Source organism: Epinephelus lanceolatus, chromosome 23 (assembly GCF_041903045.1).
Source record: "Epinephelus lanceolatus isolate andai-2023 chromosome 23, ASM4190304v1, whole genome shotgun sequence".
Lineage (NCBI taxonomy): Eukaryota > Metazoa > Chordata > Actinopteri > Perciformes > Serranidae > Epinephelus > Epinephelus lanceolatus.
In genome coordinates this window covers 35,060-57,329 of record NC_135756.1, presented here as the reverse complement: position 1 = coordinate 57,329, position 22,270 = coordinate 35,060, and the positions used below count along the sequence as shown (strand labels likewise).

General features: G+C 43.4%; 2 protein-coding genes across 2 annotated transcripts; one reads left to right on the top strand and one right to left on the bottom strand.

Annotated features, from left to right (window-relative positions):
- The first annotated feature begins 997 nt into the window (after positions 1 to 997).
- On the top strand, positions 998 to 6,412 carry opn1sw1 (opsin 1 (cone pigments), short-wave-sensitive 1). Its single transcript, XM_033615108.2, has 5 exons — positions 998 to 1,345; positions 2,432 to 2,600; positions 2,672 to 2,837; positions 3,008 to 3,247; positions 6,151 to 6,412. Exons 1-5 carry the CDS (start codon positions 1,006 to 1,008, stop codon positions 6,253 to 6,255), a joined length of 1,020 nt encoding a protein of 339 aa, XP_033470999.1. The 5' UTR covers positions 998 to 1,005; the 3' UTR covers positions 6,256 to 6,412.
- Positions 6,413 to 6,503: 91 nt separating this feature from the next.
- Positions 6,504 to 19,881, bottom strand: calua (calumenin a). Its single transcript, XM_033615109.2, has 7 exons — positions 19,733 to 19,881; positions 17,878 to 18,104; positions 13,207 to 13,400; positions 12,948 to 13,114; positions 12,802 to 12,862; positions 12,352 to 12,554; positions 6,504 to 7,578 (listed from the first exon to the last, which is right to left on the bottom strand). The coding sequence occupies exons 2-7, from the start codon at positions 18,093 to 18,095 to the stop codon at positions 7,474 to 7,476; spliced, it is 948 nt and encodes a 315-aa protein (XP_033471000.1). The 5' UTR covers positions 18,096 to 18,104; positions 19,733 to 19,881; the 3' UTR covers positions 6,504 to 7,473.
- Between the last annotated feature and the right edge of the window lie 2,389 nt (positions 19,882 to 22,270).

The following is a 22,270-nucleotide window of genomic DNA, read 5'->3' as shown; positions in this document are numbered from 1 at the left end:
AACACCATCATCATGACCACAATCATCATCATCATAAACACCAACATCATCATGAATACCATCATCATCATCATAAACACCATCATCATCATCATCATGAACACCATCATCATCATCATGAACACCAACATCATCATGAATACCATCATCATCATCATAAACACCATCATCATCATCATCATGAACACCATCATCATCATCATCATGAACACCATCATCATCATCATCATAAACACCATCATCATCATCATCATGAACACCATCATCATCATCATGAACACCAACATCATCATGAATACCATCATCATCATCATAAACACCATCATCATCATCATCATGAACACCATCATCATCATCATAAACACCATCATCATCATCATCATGAACACCATCATCATCATCATCATGAACACCATCATCATCATCATCATAAACACCATCATCATCATCATGAACACCATCATCATCATGAACACCATCATCATCATCATCATAAACACCATCATCATCATCATGAACACCATCATCATCATCATCATAAACACCATCATCATCATCATGAACACCATCATCATCATCATCATCATCATCCATCATCATGAACACCATCATCATCATAAACACCGACATATATATATACACATACTGTCATAAATATCAATCTGTAATTTCTTTAATATAAACTGTTTCAACATGTAATTTCTTTAATATAAACTGTTTCAACGTGTATTTTCTTGAACATAAACTCTTTTAAAGTGTATTTTAAACTTTAATTATTATTTTATTAACTCTGATGAGCATGGGGCGGCTCCTCGCTCTGTCTGATTTCAGCCTGTTTGGCGTTAAACCTCGTCAGTAAGCAGATTAACGTGTCGTGCAGAACCATTTGAGGATGTTAATACTTTAGGAAAATTAAAGCGGGGTTAGGGTTCACAGTAAGTGGTTTATGAGCATATATATAAAGAGGATGAGGTCGTCAGGTGTGGTAGAAAGCTCAGGGTCATCATGGGGAAGCACTTCCACCTGTACGAGAACATCTCTAAGGTCAGTCCCTTCGAGGGGCCGCAGTATTACCTGGCCCCTCAGTGGGTGTTTCACCTGCAGACCCTCTTCATGGGCATCGTCCTGTTCGCTGGAACTCCTCTAAACTTCATCGTCCTCTTCGTGATGCTCAAGTACAAGAAGCTGCGAGTCCCTCTGAACTACATCCTGGTCAACATCTCCATCGCAGGATTCATCTTCGTCACCTTCTCCGTCAGTCAGGTGTTCGTCTCCACCATGAAGGGATACTTCTTCCTGGGTCACACCATGTGCGCTCTGGAGTCAGCCATGGGCTCCATAGCAGGTAAAAGACATCAGCTCTGATTGAACCACAGAAGACGTGTCGTTAAGCTTCAGGTGGTTACATCTGCTGAAACTGTCTCTGTGTCCACACGGGACAGCAGGAGACAGACAGTCTGTCCATCCTCCTGTTATTGTCTGTGATTCATTGGAACCTGCCACGGCTCAACCAATCAGAGCCGAGGAGTCTCTGACGCAGCCGCCGGTCACATCACTCTCTACTGCTGTCAAACGAAGCTGATCAGATTTGACCCAAGATTCTGTCACTGCGTTTTCTGTCCTCAGACTTGTTTCTACCTGTAACATGTTAGTGAAGCGGTGGCCATGTTGGATTCAGTTACACTGAGCACCAAGCCCTGAAATAAAATCTGTGTGTGGAGACGTTTTATAATGATGTAACGTCTCTGTCCTCTGTTCCCTCTGTCCTCTCTGTCTTCTCTCTCCCCTCTGTCTCCTCTGTCCTCTCTGTCCCCTCTTTTCTCTCTGTCTCCTCTGTCCTCTCTGTCCCCTCTGTTCTCCCTGTCTCCTCTCTCCCCTCTGTCTCCTCTGTCCTCTCTGTCCCCTCTGTTCTCCCTGTCTCCTCTCTCGTCTCTGTCCCCTCTGTTCTCCCTGTCTCCTCTCTCCCCTCTGTCCTCTCTGTCCCCTCTGCCCCCTCTGCCCCCTCTGTCCTCTCTGTTCCCTCTGTCCCCTCTGTCTCCTCTGTCCTCTCTGTCCCCTCCGTCCCCTCTGTTCACTCTGTCCTCTCTGTCCCCTCTTTTCTCTCTGTCCGCTCTGTCCTCTCTGTCCCCCCTTTTCTCTCTGTCCGCTCTGTTCTCTCTGTTCCCTCTGTCCTCTCTGTCTCCTCTGTCCTCTCTGTCCCCTCCGTCCCCTCTGTTCGCTCTGTCCTCTCTGTCCCCTCTTTTCTCTCTGTCCGCTCTGTTCTCTCTGTCCCCTCTGTCCTCTCTGTCTCCTCTCTCCCCTCTGTCCCCTCTGTCCTCTCTGTCCGCTCTTTCCTCTCTGTATGCTCTGCCCCCTCTGTCTTCTCTGTCCCCTCTGTCCGCTCTGTTCCCTCTGCCCCCTCTGTCCTCTCTGTTCCCTCTGTCATCCTCAGGACTGGTGATGGCCTGGTCTCTGGCTGTCTTGTCCTTTGAGAGGTACCTGGTCATCTGTAAACCATTTGGAGCCTTTAAGTTTGGCAGTGACCACGCACTGGCTGCTGTCGCCTTCACCTGGTTCATGGGGGTCGGCTGTGCCATCCCACCTTTCTTTGGGTGGAGCAGGTAGATGACACACCTGTAGGTGCTGCCCTTTACAGAGTTCACCTGATGTTTTAAACACAACATGTCCTCAGGTACATCCCGGAGGGTCTGGGTTGCTCCTGCGGACCTGACTGGTACACTCACAACGAGGAGTTCAACTGCAGCAGCTACACGAACTTCCTGATGGTGACCTGCTTCATCGCTCCGCTCGCCATCATAATCTTCTCCTACTCTCAGTTACTGGGCGCTCTGAGGGCGGTGAGTTTGACCCCAACAAATCTGATCCATAATTTTACCGAACATTGTTTAAGGTTCTAGTGAAAGATCCTGGTTTAAGGTCCTGGTTCATGGTCCTGGTTTAAGGGTCTGGTTTAAGGTCCTTGTTGAAGGTCCTGGTTTAAGGGTCTGGTCTTGTGTCTTTTGTTCAGGTAGCAGCCCAGCAGACAGAGTCAGTCTCCACTCAGAAGGCGGAGAAGGAAGTATCGAGGATGATCATTGTCATGGTGGGATCCTTCGTCACGTGTTACGGTCCGTATGCCCTCGCCGCTCTGTACTTCGCCTACTCTTCAGACGAAAACAAAGATTATCGACTCGTCACCATACCAGCCTTTTTCTCCAAGAGCTCCTGTGTCTATAACCCTCTGATCTATGCCTTCATGAACAAACAAGTGAGTTGATGCATAGGTATTATATACAGTAGACACCTCGTTGATGGCTTCGGCCCATTTCAGCGATGCGTCAACGTTGCTGCCATCTTGGGGAGGTCACTGCAGGCTGGCTAGTACTGTTGTGTATGGAGATAAGTCTTCAGCAAACTTGGCGTGCTCACTCAAAAGTCTCAAAGTGTAATTGGGTGCCGGTCCAAAATATTACAGCAAAGCAGAAGAACCCGACAGCACTCACTAATAAGTATAATACTTTTTAATATAGAGGACTGCACAGCAGCAGGCGAACGGCCGCGTTTCAGCTCATAGCCGTCGTACTCGTACTCGTCGTCCTCCGCTTATCCAGGTCCGGGTCACGGGGGCAGCATCCTCAGCAAAGAAGCCCAGACAGTCCTCTCCCCAGCCACTTCCGTCAGCTCTTCCGCGGGAACCCCGAGGCGTTCCCAGGCCAGCCGAGTGATGGGTCATAGCCGTCCTCAGCGTTAAATGGCTTGTGATAGTGATGTTACGTGCTGTGCCGATGCTTCGAAGCGTGCATCGAGTAATCCAGAAAGTGTTTCTGCGATGCGCGTATTGAGGCTTGTATTGTTTCAGACGAGTGACGTCATTGATGACGTCCGAAGCCTCGCTGCCAGGCTGTACCATGTGACTGGTTTGGGAAGCTGTTCAGATCTTGGTGTGAGGTTTGCACAGAAGTGACACAGAACACGAATATTACCCCTTTTGCCATTGTTATATTATATGACACTACACCACAATACAATTTTTAGCCAAATGATTGGTTTATACATACAGGATGCATTCACAAAACAAAACAACAAAACAGTTTATTGTAGATGCATTTGATACAATATAGTCATAATATACTCACTAGAAAATACACTATATTGATAAAAAGAAAGTTATAATATTATTATTATTATCATTATTATTATTAATAGTTATTCCCAACACCCATTACTGACACAAAATACCGTGTATCACAGATTACATGGTAAAGGTCACAGCTGCCTGTTTTACACACTTTGGCCAACAGGTGGTTTCGTGTGCACATGAAGCCTCAAGAAATGAACCCTTTTCTGAACCAATTTGCTGGAAAGCTTCAATGCTTCATGAGGCTTCATCTCACCATCACTAGCTCTGAATCTGAATATTCTACCCATTAATATGTTTATACAAGTGTATAATTGCTATAAAATGAAATTCGTTTGGTTTTCGTAGCCTTATAATTATGCTTTTATATATTTATATATAGCAAGGGCCTTGCTTTAGAGAGGTCGCCATCTTGTATGTAAGGCAGCCCAAGTGGACAATCCAGCCAGCCAGAGAACGCGTTTCGCGTGTATAAATAAACCAACGAAGACGGCGGAAGGAAGGAAGAAGGAGGAGGAAACAGCAGAGAGTGTTAGTAGTTCGTCGATAGAGAGTAGTGAAAAGTTTTTTTAGTTATAAAGTTTGCGAATGGACCACACTTACCACACAACAGGAGAGAATGAACCCAAACCGTCATCTGCGAGGAAAAGAAGACGCAGCTTCACTCCTTGTGATGCACTCTCTGTGGCGCTTTTCCTCCTGATGATATATATCTCCCCAACGATGGTAGCAGTAGCACCGAATCCCATTCTATGCAGCAAAATGGGAGCGGAGGATTCAGCCTCTCTTCTCGCCCGCTCAGCATCAAACACATGGAGTTCCTCATCTGTATGCTCCGGCTCAAACAGGTATGGCTCTGGGTCTGTGTCCGCTACAAGAAACTCTTCAAAATCGCGTTCAAAGTCGTCCATTGCAGCTACTATAGTCTGGAGATATTGCTAGGCTAAATAAACAGCTGAGCTCTGTTTACAGGCTACGCTGTCAGTCAGTGTGCGGGCTGGAGATTGGCAGAGCAGAGAGGGGTGGGGGTACCCACTTGGTAATGTAAATGAGAATGTGTGTATGGAGTGTGTGTGTTATGCTAGAAGAGTCAGAGTTTGGGACGGAGTCTTTTACCCCCTGGAGTGTTACCGGAGTTTTTGGAGTGCTCAAATAAACTGGCCTTTTTCCTGAACGCTCCTCTGGTCTTCTGCTCGTGAGGGATTCATTACAATATAGTAACATGGTTTAGATTTCTAAATAAACATTCACCTCGTCGCTAGATAGACCTACTCCAGAAAAACTCGTGTCTACGCAAGGCTTTTTGTCCCTACGAGGCCACCGTCACTTACCCGACGGGAGGGGTGAGTGAGTGAGCCCTGCAATCTAGAATTTGACCACTGATGTCACTGTTTTCAACCCATTTTACACACTGGCCCTTTAACAGAAACCAGCTGGTTCAGATTAACATTAAATCAATACAAATATGGATCATTCATAAATGCAAACTCAGTGATCCATTGAACAGTCTAAATATAATAAAAAAATAGAATAATAGAAAATCTTGAAGCACAAAATACAATATCAAAAGATAGTCCAATATATATATATAAAACATGAAAAATATATAATAAACTTTGTAAATATATTTTTTCATGGCAAGTTTGCTGAAGACTTATCTCCATACACAACAGTACTAGCTAGCAGGCCATGACCTCCCCAAGACGGCGGCGACGTTGACGCACAGTAGCCACAGGAATGAGTCATCTAATGATTATATATATCTATGAGTTGATATGTGGTGGTGACATCACACAGGAAGTGGTAGACATAAATACAAACAGGAAATGACCTGTGTTCCATCATGTTTATAATCTGATGATATTTAATATAAATACAAAACAGAAACTAGACGAACACTTGGAGAGTTCCGAGAGAGACAGACAGGAGGACAGAGGGACAGGAGGACAGACAGAAGGACAGACAGGAGGACAGACAGAAGGACAGACAGACAGGTTTAATAATCCCCTGACGATGGTTGTTTTCCTTGGCAGTTTAATGGCTGCATCATGGAGACGGTGTTTGGAAAGAAAATGGACGAATCATCTGAAGTTTCCTCAAAGACTGAAGTGTCCTCAGTGTCCACGTCTTCTTCATAAAACTGAACTTGACAAACAGAGAAAATATTCTCTGAAGGTTTCTGACAAACATGTAAATAAAACAAAGTTTTTTAGATTCTTCTTTATTTTACTGTAGAACATCTGTGTTTAGATAAAAGGCATCAAAATAATAAAGAAATAAAATATTAATAAAGAGTTTGTTTGTTCTCCGTTACTTTTAAACTCAAAGATTCAACAGAAATGTGGACTTAAAGGATCTGTTCACTCAAACAAACACAAACAAAAGCTTCACACTTTGGATGTTTATTGACAAACAGGCTGTAAAAGTTTGAGAGAACAAAAACTGATGATGGCGAATATTCTGAAGACATTTACACATCCTTTGACTTTATTCTCTTTCAACACTTTACCACCTGATCTGATCTGATATACTTCTGGTTCTTAAACTGGTTCTGGTTCAGTTCAGGATTCTTTGGACCCTTGGTGCTATGAGGTGAACCAGCCCACGTTTCCACCAGTTTGGAGCAGAACCATAAAATCAAAGACGTGTCATCGACCAAGGCGCTGAACACAAGTCGACAGTCGAAGTAAAACCACCAATCACACCCTCTAACTTTTGTTCTGTCACTAACGATGTTTGTTTTTATCCGCAAAAAACCCAAAACCAGCAGGAATCAATGATTAAAAAACTCCAAGACTCTGCCCTCTCTTTCTAACATGTAGAACAGGACACACCCACTGATGATGTCACACTTTTCACTTCAGGTCAAGAAAAAAATGGTGATTTTACAGGTAGAAACCAACTTTAGGTTCTGATCAAATTAACGTTTGATCAAACAGTTTAATGTGAGGTGAAGGAACCAGAACAGAACCTGATCCATGTTGGTGGAGAAGAGTTTCATTAAAGATCTGGACTATCTTTACCTGTTGGTACTGGACTGAGAGTGCTGATCAGAAATCAGTCAGCGATGAACACAAACAGAAGAACAGAAGAAAAACTGGAAACTGATCACAGCAGCAGAAAAGTGAAAACTCTAACATCAACCACAGTGAAGAGCAGAAACAACCCGACAAGGACAAACTATATGGTCCAAAGAAATGTAAAAAAATTGTGTAAAATACTTAAAAAAGATCAAAGTGACCTGTCAAAGCAGTTTTTAAAGTCCAAACGTGAACACACACAGTTGTGAAAAGCTTCTGTATAAAATAAATTATTCTTCAAAAACAGGAGTAAATATTTAAAAATCTGCTACGTCTCTAAAACTCGTCGTGTCGTAGTAACGCCTCTCCGAAGTCCGTCACCTGACTCCCAACAAATATGTCGTAGTTGTTGAGGATTTCATCTTTGGTGAGTTTTCCATCCTGAACAAAGGCAGAAAAAAAATGGTGTTAAACAAGTAAGTATACATCAGTAATTAAAGCGTTAAACAGGTGAGTATACGTCAGTGATTAAAGGGTTAAACAGGTCAGTATACGTCAGTGATTAAAGAGTTAAACAGGTGAGTATGCGTCAGTAATTAAAGCGTTAAACAGGTGAGTATACGTCAGTGATTAAAGAGTTAAACAAGTGAGTATAGGTCAGTGATTAAAGAGTTAAACAGGTGAGTCACATCAGTGATTACAGAGTTAAACAGGTGAGTATACGTCAGTGATTAAAGAGTTAAACAGGTGAGTATATGTCAGTGACTAAAGAGTTAAACAAGTGAGTATACATCAGTGATTAAAGAGTTAAACAGGCGAGTATACGTCAGTGATTAAAGAGTTAAACAGGTGAGTCACGTCAGTGATTAAAGAGTTAAACAAGTGAGTATAGGTCAGTGATTAAAGAGTTAAACAGGTGAGTATACGTCAGTGATTAAAGCGTTAAACAGGTGAGTATACGTCAGTGATTAAAGCGTTAAACAGGTGAGTATATGTCAGTGACTAAAGAGTTAAACAGGTAAGTATACGTCAGTGATTAAAGGGTTAAACAGGTGAGTATACGTCAGTGATTAAAGAGTTAAACAGGTGAGTATACGTCAGTGATTAAAGAGTTAAACAGGTGAGTATACGTCAGTGATTAAAGGGTTAAACAGGTGAGTATACGTCAGTGATTAAAGAGTTGAAAACAGGTGAGTATACGTCAGTGATTAAAGAGTTAAACAGGCGAGTATATGTCAGTGATTAAAGAGTTAAACAGGTGAGTATACGTCAGTGATTAAAGAGTTAAACAGGTGAGTACACATCAGTGATTAAAGAGTTAAACAGGCGAGTATACGTCAGTGATTAAAGAGTTAAACAGGTGAGTCACGTCAGTGATTAAAGAGTTAAACAAGTGAGTATAGGTCAGTGATTAAAGAGTTAAACAGGTGAGTATAGGTCAGTGATTAAAGAGTTAAACAGGTGAGTATATGTCAGTGATTAAAGAGTTAAACAAGTGAGTATATGTCAGTGATTACAGGCGAGTATAAGTCAGTGATTAAAGAGTTAAACAGGTGAGTATAGGTCAGTGATTAAAGAGTTAAACAGGTGAGTCACATCAGTGATTAAAGAGTTAAACAGGTGAGTCACATCAGTGATTAAAGAGTTAAACAGGTGAATCACATCAGTGATTAAAGAGTTAAACAGGTGAGTATAGGTCAGTGATTAAAGAGTTAAACAGGTGAGTAACATCAGTGATTAAAGAGTTAAACAGGCGAGTATACGTCAGTGATTAAAGAGTTAAACAGGTGAGTCACGTCAGTGATTAAAGAGTTAAACAAGTGAGTATAGGTCAGTGATTAAAGAGTTAAACAGGTGAGTCACATCAGTGATTACAGAGTTAAACAGGTGAGTATACGTCAGTGATTAAAGAGTTAAACAGGTGAGTATATGTCAGTGACTAAAGAGTTAAACAAGTGAGTATACATCAGTGATTAAAGAGTTAAACAGGCGAGTATACGTCAGTGATTAAAGAGTTAAACAGGTGAGTCACGTCAGTGATTAAAGAGTTAAACAAGTGAGTATAGGTCAGTGATTAAAGAGTTAAACAGGTGAGTATAGGTCAGTGATTAAAGCGTTAAACAGGTGAGTATAAGTCAGTGATTAAAGAGTTAAACAGGTGAGTATACGTCAGTGATTAAAGCGTTAAACAGGTGAGTATATGTCAGTGACTAAAGGGTTAAACAGGTAAGTATACGTCAGTGATTAAAGGGTTAAACAGGTGAGTATACGTCAGTGATTAAAGAGTTAAACAGGCAAGTATATGTCAGTGATTAAAGAGTTAAACAGGTGAGTATACGTCAGTGATTAAAGAGTTAAACAGGTGAGTACACATCAGTGATTAAAGAGTTAAACAGGCGAGTATACGTCAGTGATTAAAGAGTTAAACAGGTGAGTCACGTCAGTGATTGAAGAGTTAAACAAGTGAGTATAGGTCAGTGATTAAAGAGTTAAACAGGTGAGTATAGGTCAGTGATTAAAGAGTTAAACAGGTGAGTATATGTCAGTGATTAAAGAGTTAAACAAGTGAGTATATGTCAGTGATTACAGGCGAGTATAAGTCAGTGATTAAAGAGTTAAACAGGTGAGTATAGGTCAGTGATTAAAGAGTTAAACAGGTGAGTCACATCAGTGATTAAAGAGTTAAACAGGTGAATCACATCAGTGATTAAAGAGTTAAACAGGTGAGTATAGGTCAGTGATTAAAGAGTTAAACAGGTGAGTAACATCAGTGATTAAAGAGTTAAACAGGCGAGTATACGTCAGTGATTAAAGAGTTAAACAGGTGAGTCACGTCAGTGATTAAAGAGTTAAACAAGTGAGTATAGGTCAGTGATTAAAGAGTTAAACAGGTGAGTCACATCAGTGATTACAGAGTTAAACAGGTGAGTATACGTCAGTGATTAAAGCGTTAAACAGGTGAGTATATGTCAGTGACTAAAGGGTTAAACAGGTAAGTATACGTCAGTGATTAAAGGGTTAAACAGGTGAGTATATGTCAGTGACTAAAGAGTTAAACAAGTGAGTATACATCAGTGATTAAAGAGTTAAACAGGCGAGTATACGTCAGTGATTAAAGAGTTAAACAGGTGAGTCACGTCAGTGATTAAAGAGTTAAACAAGTGAGTATAGGTCAGTGATTAAAAAGTTAAACAGGTGAGTATACGTCAGTGATTAAAGCGTTAAACAGGTGAGTATACGTCAGTGATTAAAGGGTTAAACAGGTGAGTATACGTCAGTGATTAAAGGGTTAAACAGGTGAGTATACGTCAGTGATTAAAGGGTTAAACAGGTGAGTATACGTCAGTGATTAAAGCGTTAAACAGGCGAGTATATGTCAGTGATTAAAGAGTTAAACAGGTGAGTATACATCAGTGATTAAAGAGTTAAACAAGTGAGTATAGGTCAGTGATTAAAAAGTTAAACAGGTGAGTATACGTCAGTGATTAAAGCGTTAAACAGGTGAGTATACGTCAGTGATTAAAGGGTTAAACAGGTGAGTATACGTCAGTGATTAAAGGGTTAAACAGGTGAGTATACGTCAGTGATTAAAGGGTTAAACAGGTGAGTATACGTCAGTGATTAAAGCGTTAAACAGGCGAGTATATGTCAGTGATTAAAGAGTTAAACAGGTGAGTATACATCAGTGATTAAAGAGTTAAACAGGTGAGTACACATCAGTGATTAAAGAGTTAAACAGGCGAGTATACGTCAGTGATTAAAGAGTTAAACAGGTGAGTCACGTCAGTGATTAAAGAGTTAAACAAGTGAGTATAGGTCAGTGATTAAAGAGTTAAACAGGTGAGTCACATCAGTGATTAAAGAGTTAAACAGGTGAGTATACGTCAGTGATTAAAGAGTTAAACAGGTGAGTATAGGTCAGTGATTAAAGAGTTAAACAGGTGAGTATATGTCAGTGATTAAAGAGTTAAACAAGTGAGTATATGTCAGTGATTACAGGCGAGTATAAGTCAGTGATTAAAGAGTTAAACAGGTGAGTATAGGTCAGTGATTAAAGAGTTAAACAGGTGAGTCACATCAGTGATTAAAGAGTTAAACAGGTGAATCACATCAGTGATTAAAGAGTTAAACAGGTGAGTATAGGTTAGTGATTAAAGAGTTAAACAGGTGAGTAACATCAGTGATTAAAGAGTTAAACAGGCGAGTATACGTCAGTGATTAAAAAGTTAAACAGGTGAGTCACGTCAGTGATTAAAGAGTTAAACAAGTGAGTATAGGTCAGTGATTAAAGAGTTAAACAGGTGAGTCACATCAGTGATTAAAGAGTTAAACAGGTGAGTATACGTCAGTGATTAAAGAGTTAAACAGGTGAGTATAGGTCAGTGATTAAAGAGTTAAACAGGTGAGTATATGTCAGTGATTAAAGAGTTAAACAAGTGAGTATATGTCAGTGATTACAGGCGAGTATAAGTCAGTGATTAAAGAGTTAAACAGGTGAGTATAGGTCAGTGATTAAAGAGTTAAACAGGTGAGTCACATCAGTGATTAAAGAGTTAAACAGGTGAGTCACATCAGTGATTAAAGAGTTAAACAGGTGAATCACATCAGTGATTAAAGAGTTAAACAGGTGAGTATAGGTCAGTGATTAAAGAGTTAAACAGGTGAGTAACATCAGTGATTAAAGAGTTAAACAGGTGAGTTTATGTCAGTGATTAAAGAGTTAAACAGGTGAGTATACGTCAGTGATTAAAGAATTAAACAGGTGAGTCACGTCAGTGATTAAAGAGTTAAACAGGTGAGTATACGTCAGTGATTAAAGAATTAAACAGGTGAGTCACGTTAGTGATTAAAGAGTTAAACAGGTGAGTATATGTCAGTGATTACAGGCGAGTATACGTCAGTGATTAAAGAGTTAAACAGGCGAGTTTATGTCAGTGATTAAAGAGTTAAACAGGTGAGTATATGTCAGTGATTAAAGAATTAAACAGGTGAGTCACGTCAGTGATTAAAGAGTTAAACAGGTGAGTATATGTCAGTGATTACAGGCGAGTATACGTCAGTGATTAAAGAGTTAAACAGGCGAGTTTACGTCAGTGATTAAAGAGTTAAACAGGTGAGTATATGTCAGTGATTACAGGCGAGTGTACGTCAGTGATTAAAGAGTTCAACAGGGGAGTTTACGTCAGTGATTAAAGGGTTAAACAGGTGTCTCACCTGGTTGGCATCCGACTCGTGCAGCAGGTGTTTGGCCTCGGCCTCGGCATGGTCGTAGTCCGATGGGAGGATCCAGTCCAGAGTTTCTTCTTTGTCCATTTTTCCGTCTTTGTTTTTGTCTCTGAACTCGGAGAACTGCTGACGTTCGGTCGCCACCCACTCTGGTTCTTCATCGTCCTCTTCCTCGGCGGCGTACATGTCTCCTACGACCACGAGATAAAGAGACAAACGAGTTCTTCACACTGCGTGACCTTTAAACACGAACATACGATGACATCACCGTTCTGTTTAGGAATCAATAATGAAATATTTCAAACAGTCAGCAGAGTTTCTATTGGCTGACTGAGCACTTCCTGTCATGTGACCTCCACCTCCTCCACCTGTGTCAGAGGGGGGAGACGCTCAAGCTAAACTCCTGTCACTTCCTGACAGAAAGAGATGATAACTCACCAATGTACTCCTTCAGGTCGATGAAACCATCGCCGTTCTTGTCGATGTCTTCCATCGTTTCCTGTGACAGTGAGCAAACACGCCATCAGTGACATCATGCCAGTGACATCATGCCAGTGACATCACATCTGTGACACCACTCTCACCTGCACCACGATGTCCTTCATGTGATCATGATCCTCAGGATGAAGAAAAGCTGTGAACTCCTGCTTGTCTGCGATCATGTCTCCATTTCTGTCTGCCACTTTGAAACGTCTCTCGTCCCTCGCCATCATGTGAGTGTAGTTGTACTCTGTGTCTGTCTTAGGGTCCTCTGTAAGGGATAATCAATCAATCAAACAATCAATCAATCAATCAATCAGAGAATTCATCAGAGCATCAATAACTGCTGCTGACACTTCTTACCCAGGTAACTGCCGTATGTGATGTTCTTGTACTCGTCCCAGCTGATCAGACCGTCGTCGTTCATGTCGAAGTCTTTCCACTGATGCTCCACGCTGTCCAACACGTGTCTCTTCTGAGCCAGTTTGATCCAGTTCTTCAGCTCGTCCTCAGAAATTAATCCATCTTTGTTGGTGTCGATTTTGTCCACGATGATGCTGCAAAAACACAAACACAGTATTTTATTACTGATCACATCAATTTCACTGATGGTCGGTGTCCCACTGATGGAGTTGCATCAGTCCTGATGACGACGTCCATGAGACTAAAATGTCTCTGATACAGGCGCTTCATCTGTTGTCTCACTGATGTCTCACTGACGCCCCACTGTTGTCTCACTGTTGTCTTACTGATGTCTCACTGATGTCTCACTGTTGTCCCACTGTTGTCCCACTGTTGTCTCACTGATGGCCCACTGTTGTCCCACTGTAGTCTCACTGATGTCTCACTGTTGTCTCACTGTTGTCCCACTGATGTCTCACTGTTGTCCCACTGATGTCTCACTGTTGTCCCACTGATGGCTCACTGTTGTCTTACTGTTGTCTCACTGACACCCCGCTGTTGTCCCACTGTTGTCTCACTGTTGTCTTACTGATGTCTCACTGTTGTCCCACTGATGTCTCACTGTTGTCCCACTGATGGCCCACTGTTGTCTCACTGTTGTCTCACTGTTGTCCCACTGTTGTTTCACTGATGTCTCAGTGTTGTCTCACTGATGGCCCACTGTTGTCTCACTGTTGTCCCACTGATGTCTCACTGTTGTCCCACTGATGGCCCACTGTTGTCTCACTGTTGTCTCACTGTTGTCCCACTGTTGTTTCACTGATGTCTCAGTGTTGTCTCACTGATGGCCCACTGATGTCTCACTGATGTCTCACTGATGGCCCACTGCTGTCTCACTGATGTCTCACTGATGGCCCACTGTTGTCTCACTGTTGTCTCACTGATGGCCCACTGTTGTCTCACTGTTGTCTCACTGATGGCCCACTGTTGTCTCACTGATGACCCACTGTTGTCTCACTGGTGTCTCACTGATGTCTCACTGTTGTTTTACTGTTGTCTCACTGTTGTCTCACTGATGTCTCAGTGTTGTCTCACTGATGGCCCACTGTTGTCTCACTGATGTCTCACTGTTGTCTTACTGTTGTCTCACTGATGCCCCACTGTTGTCTCGCTGATGGCCCAATGATGTCTCACTGTTGTTTCACTGTTGTCTTAGTGTTGTCTCACTGATGTCTCAGTGTTGTCTCACTGATGGCCCACTGTTGTCTCACTGATGTCTCACTGTTGTCTTGCTGTTGTCTCACTGTTGTCTCACTGATGGCCCACTGTTGTCTCACTGATGTCTCACTGTTGTCTTACTGTTGTCTCAATGATGCCCCACTGTTGTCTCGCTGATGGCCCACTGATGTCTCACTGTTGTCTCACTGATGTCTCAGTGTTGTCTCACTGATGGCCCACTGTTGTCTCACTGGTGTCTCACTGATGTCTCACTGTTGTTTTACTGTTGTCTCACTGTTGTCTCACTGATGTCTTACTGTTGTCTCACTGATGTCTCAGTGTTGTCTCACTGATGTCTCAGTGTTGTCTCAGTGTTGTCTCACTGATGTGTCAGTGTTGTCTCATTGATGGCCCACTGTTGTCTTACTGTTGTCTCACTGATGTCTCAGTGTTGTCTCACTGATGGCCCACTGTTGTCTCACTCACTGCTGTCTCAGTGTTGTCTCACTGATGGCCCACTGTTGTCCCACTGATGTCTCAGTGTTGTCCCACTGATGTCTCAGTGTTGTCTCACTGATGTTTCATTGTTGTGTCACTGATGGCCCACTGTTGTCTCACTGATGGCCCACTGTTGTCTCAGTGTTGTCTCACTGATGTCTCAGTGTTGTCTCACTGATGTCTCATTGTTGTCTCACTGATGGCCCACTGTTGTCTCACTGATGTCTCACTGATGTCTCAGTGTTGTCTCAGTGATGGCCCACTGTTGTCTCACTGATGTCTCAGTGTTGTCTCACTGTTGTCTTGCTGATGGCCTACTGTTGTCTCGCTGATGTATCACTGTTGTTTCAGTGTTGTCTCACTGATGTCTCACTGATGTCTCAGTGTTGTCTCACTGTTGTCTCGCTGATGGCCCACTGCTGTCTCACTGATGGCCCACTGTTGTCTCACTGATGGCCCACTGTTGTCTCACTGTTGTCTCACTGATGGCCCACTGTTGTCTCACTGATGTCTCACTGTTGTCTTACTGTTGTCTCACTGATGCCCCACTGTTGTCTCGCTGATGGCCCACTGATGTCTCACTGTTATTTCACTGTTGTCTCACTGATGTCTCAGTGTTGTCTCACTGATGGCCCACTGTTGTCTCACTGATGTCTCACTGTTGTCTCACTGTTGTCTCACTGATGGCCCACTGTTGTCTCACTGATGTCTCAGTGTTGTCTCACTGATGTCTAGTGTTGTCTCACTGATGGCCCACTGTTGTCTCACTGTTGTCTCACTGATGTCTCAATGATGGCCCACTGTTGTCTCACTGTTGTCTCACTCACTGCTGTCTCAGTGTTGTCTCACTGATGGCCCACTGTTGTCTCACTCACTGCTGTCTCAGTGTTGTCTCACTGATGGCCCACTGTTGTCTCACTGTTGTCTCATTGATGGCCCACTGTTGTCTCACTGATGTCTCACTGTTGTCTTACTGTTGTCTCACTGATGGCCCACTGTTGTCTCACTGATGACCCACTGTTGTCTTACTGATGGCCCACTGTTGTCTCACTGATGTCTCACTGTTGTCTTACTGTTGTCTCACTGATGGCCCACTGTTGTCTCACTGATGACCCACTGTTGTCTTACTGATGGCCCACTGTTGTCTCACTGATGACCCACTGTTGTCTCACTGATGACCCACTGTTGTCTCACTGATGACCCACTGTTGTCTTACTGTTGTTTCACTGTTGTCTCACTGATGTCTCACTGATGTCTCAGTGTTGTCTCACTGATGTCTCACTGTTGTCTCACTCACTGCTGTCTCAGTGTTGTCTCACTGTTGGCCCACTGATGTCTCACTGTTGTCTCACTGATGTCTCAGTGTTGTCTCACTGTTGTCTCACTGTTGTCTCACTCACTGCTGTCTCAGTGTTGTCTCACTGTTGGCCCACTGATGTCTCAGTGTTGTCTCACTGATGGCCCACTGTTGTCCCACTGATGTCTTACTGATGTCTCACTGATGTCTCAGTGTTGTCTCACTGATGTCTCAGTGTTGTCTCAGTGTTGTCTCACTGATGTTTCAGTGTTGTCTCATTGATGGCCCACTGTTGTCTCACTGTTGTCTCACTGTTGTCTTACTGTTGTCTCACTGATGGCCCACTGTTGTCTCACTGTTGTCTCACTGATGTCTCACTGATGTCTCACTGTTGTCTCACTGATGTCTCAGTGTTGTCTCACTGATGGCCCACTGTTGTCTCACTGATGACCCACTGTTGTCTTACTGATGGCCCACTGTTGTCTCACTGATGACCCACTGTTGTCTCACTGATGACCCACTGTTGTCTCACTGATGACCCACTGTTGTCTTACTGTTGTTTCACTGTTGTCTCACTGATGTCTCACTGATGTCTCAGTGTTGTCTCACTGATGTCTCACTGTTGTCTCACTCACTGCTGTCTCAGTGTTGTCTCACTGTTGGCCCACTGATGTCTCACTGTTGTCTCACTGATGTCTCAGTGTTGTCTCACTGTTGTCTCACTGTTGTCTCACTCACTGCTGTCTCAGTGTTGTCTCACTGTTGGCCCACTGATGTCTCAGTGTTGTCTCACTGATGGCCCACTGTTGTCCCACTGATGTCTTACTGATGTCTCACTGATGTCTCAGTGTTGTCTCACTGATGTCTCAGTGTTGTCTCAGTGTTGTCTCACTGATGTTTCAGTGTTGCCTCATTGATGGCCCACTGTTGTCTCACTGTTGTCTTACTGTTGTCTCACTGATGGCCCACTGTTGTCTCACTGTTGTCTCACTGATGTCTCACTGTTGTCTCACTGATGTCTCAGTGTTGTCTCACTGATGGCCCACTGTTGTCTCACTCACTGCTGTCTCAGTGTTGTCCCACTGATGTCTCAGTGTTGTCCCACTGATGTCTCAGTGTTGTCTCACTGATGTCTCATTGTTGTCTCACTGATGGCCCACTGTTGTCTCACTGATGTCTCAGTGTTGTCTCACTGATGTCTCATTGTTGTCTCACTGATGGCCCACTGTTGTCTCACTGTTGTCTCACTGATGTCTCAGTGTTGTCTCACTGATGGCCCACTGTTGTCTCACTGATGTCTCAGTGTTGTCTCACTGATGTCTCACTGATGTCTCAGTGTTGTCTCACTGATGTCTCAGGTGTCTCACTGATGTCTCAGGTGTTTCAGTCACTGAAATACACTTGTGTGTAAACAAATAAAACCTGAGTGAACTTGTCGAACCAGTTTGGGGCGTTTCTACCAGGAACCAGGAAATTAAATCCAGTTTGTCTGCTTATAAAAATGAACCTGACTGAAGATGTTAAGAGGAAGACACATCTGCAGCTCAGGTGATGTTGGAGGACACGTGTGTTCTGATTTAAAGTCTTTCTACGTTAAAGACACAAAGACAGGAACTCACCCGAGCCTGCGTTTGCTCTCCTCTGGTGGGAGGTGGTCGAAGGTTTTGGCTTCGTCCTGACCCAGAAAGGCTTCGTGGTCATAGTCATAGTTTTTGTGGTCATCATGTTCGAGGTGGCTGAGGGGTTCTTCCTCATGAACACGACTCTTCTTCTCTGTTGGTTTACTGCTGCCGGAGACGACGCAGAGGACGAAACACATCAGCAACGGACGGATCATCCTGACAGACTGACGGACAGGAAACAGCCTCAAGTTAACTATTGTGACGTCCAAACAAAGATTTATTGATTAATAAACATCAATAACTTCACTGAAAAAAAAAAATCAAGTTTCACATGTTAAAGATGTGCGACTGCTTTTATTCTCTAAGTAGATCATCATCATCATCATCATCATCCGTTCACCTGACACAGGTGAGTCTGATTAATGAGTGTAATGACTACAGGTGTGTTTTGGGATGGCGGCAGTAAAATGTGACTGACTCATTATTGAGCCAACAGCAGCTCTTTCACTGTTTGGAGCTTCCTGTATTTGACTTTATTAAAATTAGGGAGAAGTTTTGTAGTTTTTTTTAAAAAAACAATTTTCTGAAACTTTAGTTGCTTTAAGATTTTACAAAGAAAATAAAAGAGCAGTTTTGTGATGATGATTAAAAATTTAAATACCTGATAATAAAGAGTCTTTAAACTCGGCTCGACGACTTAGACCATAAAAAAACTGCTCAGATATTAATAAATCAACAAAATCTAAATTTACAACAACACGCTGACAGAAGTGATTTTAGATTTAGATTTTATTCACAGACTGAAACTTTAACTTCTAATACTTCAAAATAAAAGAAACTCGTCCTGAAGGAAATTTGTTTTCAGCAAAGAAAAAGCTGGACACAGACGATACATTCCCACAGGACAAACGATGGACAGTGGACAGTGAGGACAATGAGGACAATGAGGACAGTGAGGACAAAGGATTTTTTGGGGGGAGTTTTTCCTGATCAGCTGTGAGGGTCATAAGGACAGAGGGGTGTCGTATGCTGTAAAGCCTCTGAGGCAAATTGTGATTTGTGATATTGGGCTTTATAAATAAAATTGATTGATTGATTGACAGCAAGGTGTCACATGACATTAAGATGAAATATTGGACATATCCCATAATAACCATCCCAAAGGACAGGACAAAGTTCAGCTGAGTCTCATGAGCATCCTCAGAGAGACGTCCCGCTGTTAACGAGTCCTCTGTTCAGTGATGTCACAGATTTTAGGAGTCTGTGACATCACAAAAACATGTTTTATCTAACAGAGTATTTTTCACTGAAGTAACTGAGTACTGCTGAGTTACATCTGTGATGCAGATGAGACAGGAAGTGAAGCAGAAACTTATGCTACAAACACAGATGATGATGATGATGATGAGAGTAACAACAGGAGCATGATCACGTGATCAGAGGCAGGAAGCTTATTAAAGAAGATGAGGATGAAGATGAAGATGAAGATGACTCAGAGTCAGTCTGTAATAAATGACGTTAATAGAAAGGAAGCAGAAACATGATCAGACACGCCAAACTTATTAGAGATGAAGATGAAGAAGATGATGACGAGAGTAACAACAGGAGTATGATCACATGATCAAAGGCATGAAGCTTATTAAAGAAGATGAAGATGAAGATGAGGATGAAGATGACTCAGAGTCAGTCTGTAATAAATGACGTTAATAGAAAGGAAGCAGAAACATGATCAGACACGTCAAACTTATTAGAGATGAAGATGAAGGAGATGATGTCAGTGACAGAAACAGTGCGCAGCTGTGAGCCGACACCGTCACGTCTCCTCCGCCTGAACAAACAGCTGATGTCTTACCTGTTGGTGTGGAGCTCGTGCACCTGTCCGTCTCACCTGGACTCTGTTCGTGTCTTTTTACCGTCCTTCTCTTTTCTTGTCTCCGATCATTTCACACTCCGGACCCGCTCCGCCGCTTCCGTCCTGCCGCAGCCAATCCGGAGCCGCCTGCAACACTTCTCGCGCTGCCATTGGTCCACTTCAGCAAGGGCTCGCGTGGGGCTGATGACGTCATGGGACTCAGTCATCACACTCGCTCGTCATTGGCTGCAGGCCTCACGTGGACCAATAGCAGCTGCAGCTGAGACTCAGCGGAGAGAAAAGTGATCCGCGTCCTGCCACGTCCTCAAACAGCCCAGAGACACAAACTGGTTCCCATCAAAGAACCAGTCCGACCGGAAACTGGGAGAGAGAGGACAATATTTACTCTGTTAGCCTGATCTGCTGTGAGGACAGAGGGACAGAAGACAGAGGGACAGAGGACTGAGGGAGAAGGGACAGAGGAACAGAAGACAGGAGAGAGAGACAGGGACAAAGGACAGAGGGACAGAGGGACAGAAGGACAGGAGACAGAGGGACAGAAGGACAGATGGAGAGAAGGACAGAGGGACAGGACTGAGGAACAAGGGACAGAAGGACAGAAGACAGAGAGACAGATGACAGAGAGACAGAGGGACAAGGGACAGAGGAAAGGGAGACAGAGGGACAGAAGGCTGAGGGACAGAGGACAGAGGGACAGGGAGACAGAGGAACAGAGGACAGAGGGACAGGGAGACAGCGGCAGAGAGATTGAGGGTCAGAGATACACAAGGACAGAGGGACAGAGGATGGAAGGACACAGGGAGAGAGGACACATGGACAGAAGACTGAGGGACAGAAGACAGAGGGACAGGACTGAGGAACAAGGGACAGAAGACAGAGAGACAGAGGACAGGGAGACAGAGGGACAAGGGACAGAGGACAGGGAGACAGAGCAGCAGAGAGATTGAGGGTCAGAGAGACACAAGGACAGAGGGACAGAAGACTGAGGGACAGAGGACAGAGGGACAGGGAGACAGAGCGGCAGAGAGATTGAGGGTCAGAGAGACACAAGGACAGAGGGACAGAAGACTGAGGGACAGAGGGACAGGGAGACAGAGCGGCAGAGAGATTGAGGGTCAGAGAGACACAAGGACAGAGGGACAGAGGACGGAAGGACACAGGGAGAGAGGACACATGGACAGAAGACTGAGGGACAGAAGACAGATGGGCAGAGGACAGGAGAGAGAGAGAGACAGATGGACAGAGAGACAGGGGGGCAGGAGGACAGAGGGACAGAAGGACAGGGAGACAGACAGAGGGTCTGAGTCCTCTGAGACAAAGTTAATCAATCAATCAATTTTATTTATAAAGCCCAATATCACAAATCATAATTTGCCTCACAGGGCTTTACAGCATACGACATCCCTCTGTCCTTATGACCCTCACAGCTGATCAGGAAAAACTCCCCAAAAAAAACAAAAAACAAAACCCTTTAACGGGAAAAAATCGGTAGAAACCTCAGGAAGAGCAGCTGAGGAGGGATCCCTCTTCCAGGACGGACAGACGTGCAATAGATGTCGTACAGAACAGATCAGCATAATAAATTAACAGTAATCCGTATGACACAATGAGACAGAGAGAGAGACAGAGAGAGAGAGAGAGAGATTTGATTTTAAAAAATCCCTTTATTTACATTTAGCAATTACAAATCAAATCACTGTTTTATCGTCTCTTCAGAGCAACGAAAACCAAAAACAAAGAGAGAGAGAGAGACAGAGAGAGAGAGAGAAAGACAGAGAGAGAGAGGGAGACAGAGACAGAGAGAGAGAGAGAGACAGAGAGAGAGAGAGAGAGAGAGAGAGAGAGAGAGAGAGAACCCCCAACAATGGATGCTGAGCTGAATTAGGACAATTTCCCCTTTTGATCAGGATACAAAAAAGAGCCATCAAATTTGACCAACACCTAAAAGCAAGTGAGCCCAATTCTTATCATCACAAAGCTCTCCATAGTCAAGAGGAGAGCATGGAGAAGAGCCCCCTCAGCCAGCTGGTCCTGAGGCTCAGCTCCTCTAACAGCACAAGGCCTCAGCACAGCCCTCACACAATCTGGACCCACCAATTATAGCTAAAGAAAAAGACAATTACATTAACTATTGGACATCCACCACAAAAACTCAAAGCAAACTTCAATGCTATTTGGCTCTAAATAGACAGTATACGATGGCAAACTATCTGTCCACCGTGACTGATCAGAAATCAAAAAGACATTGACCATGTACAGACTCAGTGATCACAGCTTGGCCATAGAGACGGGCAGACACAGGCAGACCTGGCAGCCCAGAGAAGACCGGCTGTGTCAGCTCTGTCCACAGAGACAGGTGGAGACAGACAGAGACAGAGACAGGTGGAGACAGACAGAGACAGAGACAGGTGGAGACAGACAGAGACAGAGACAGGTGGAGACAGAGCAACATTTCCTGCTCAAATGTAACACATATGAAGAACTTAGAACCAAGTTCTTTTCAAAAATGAAACATAA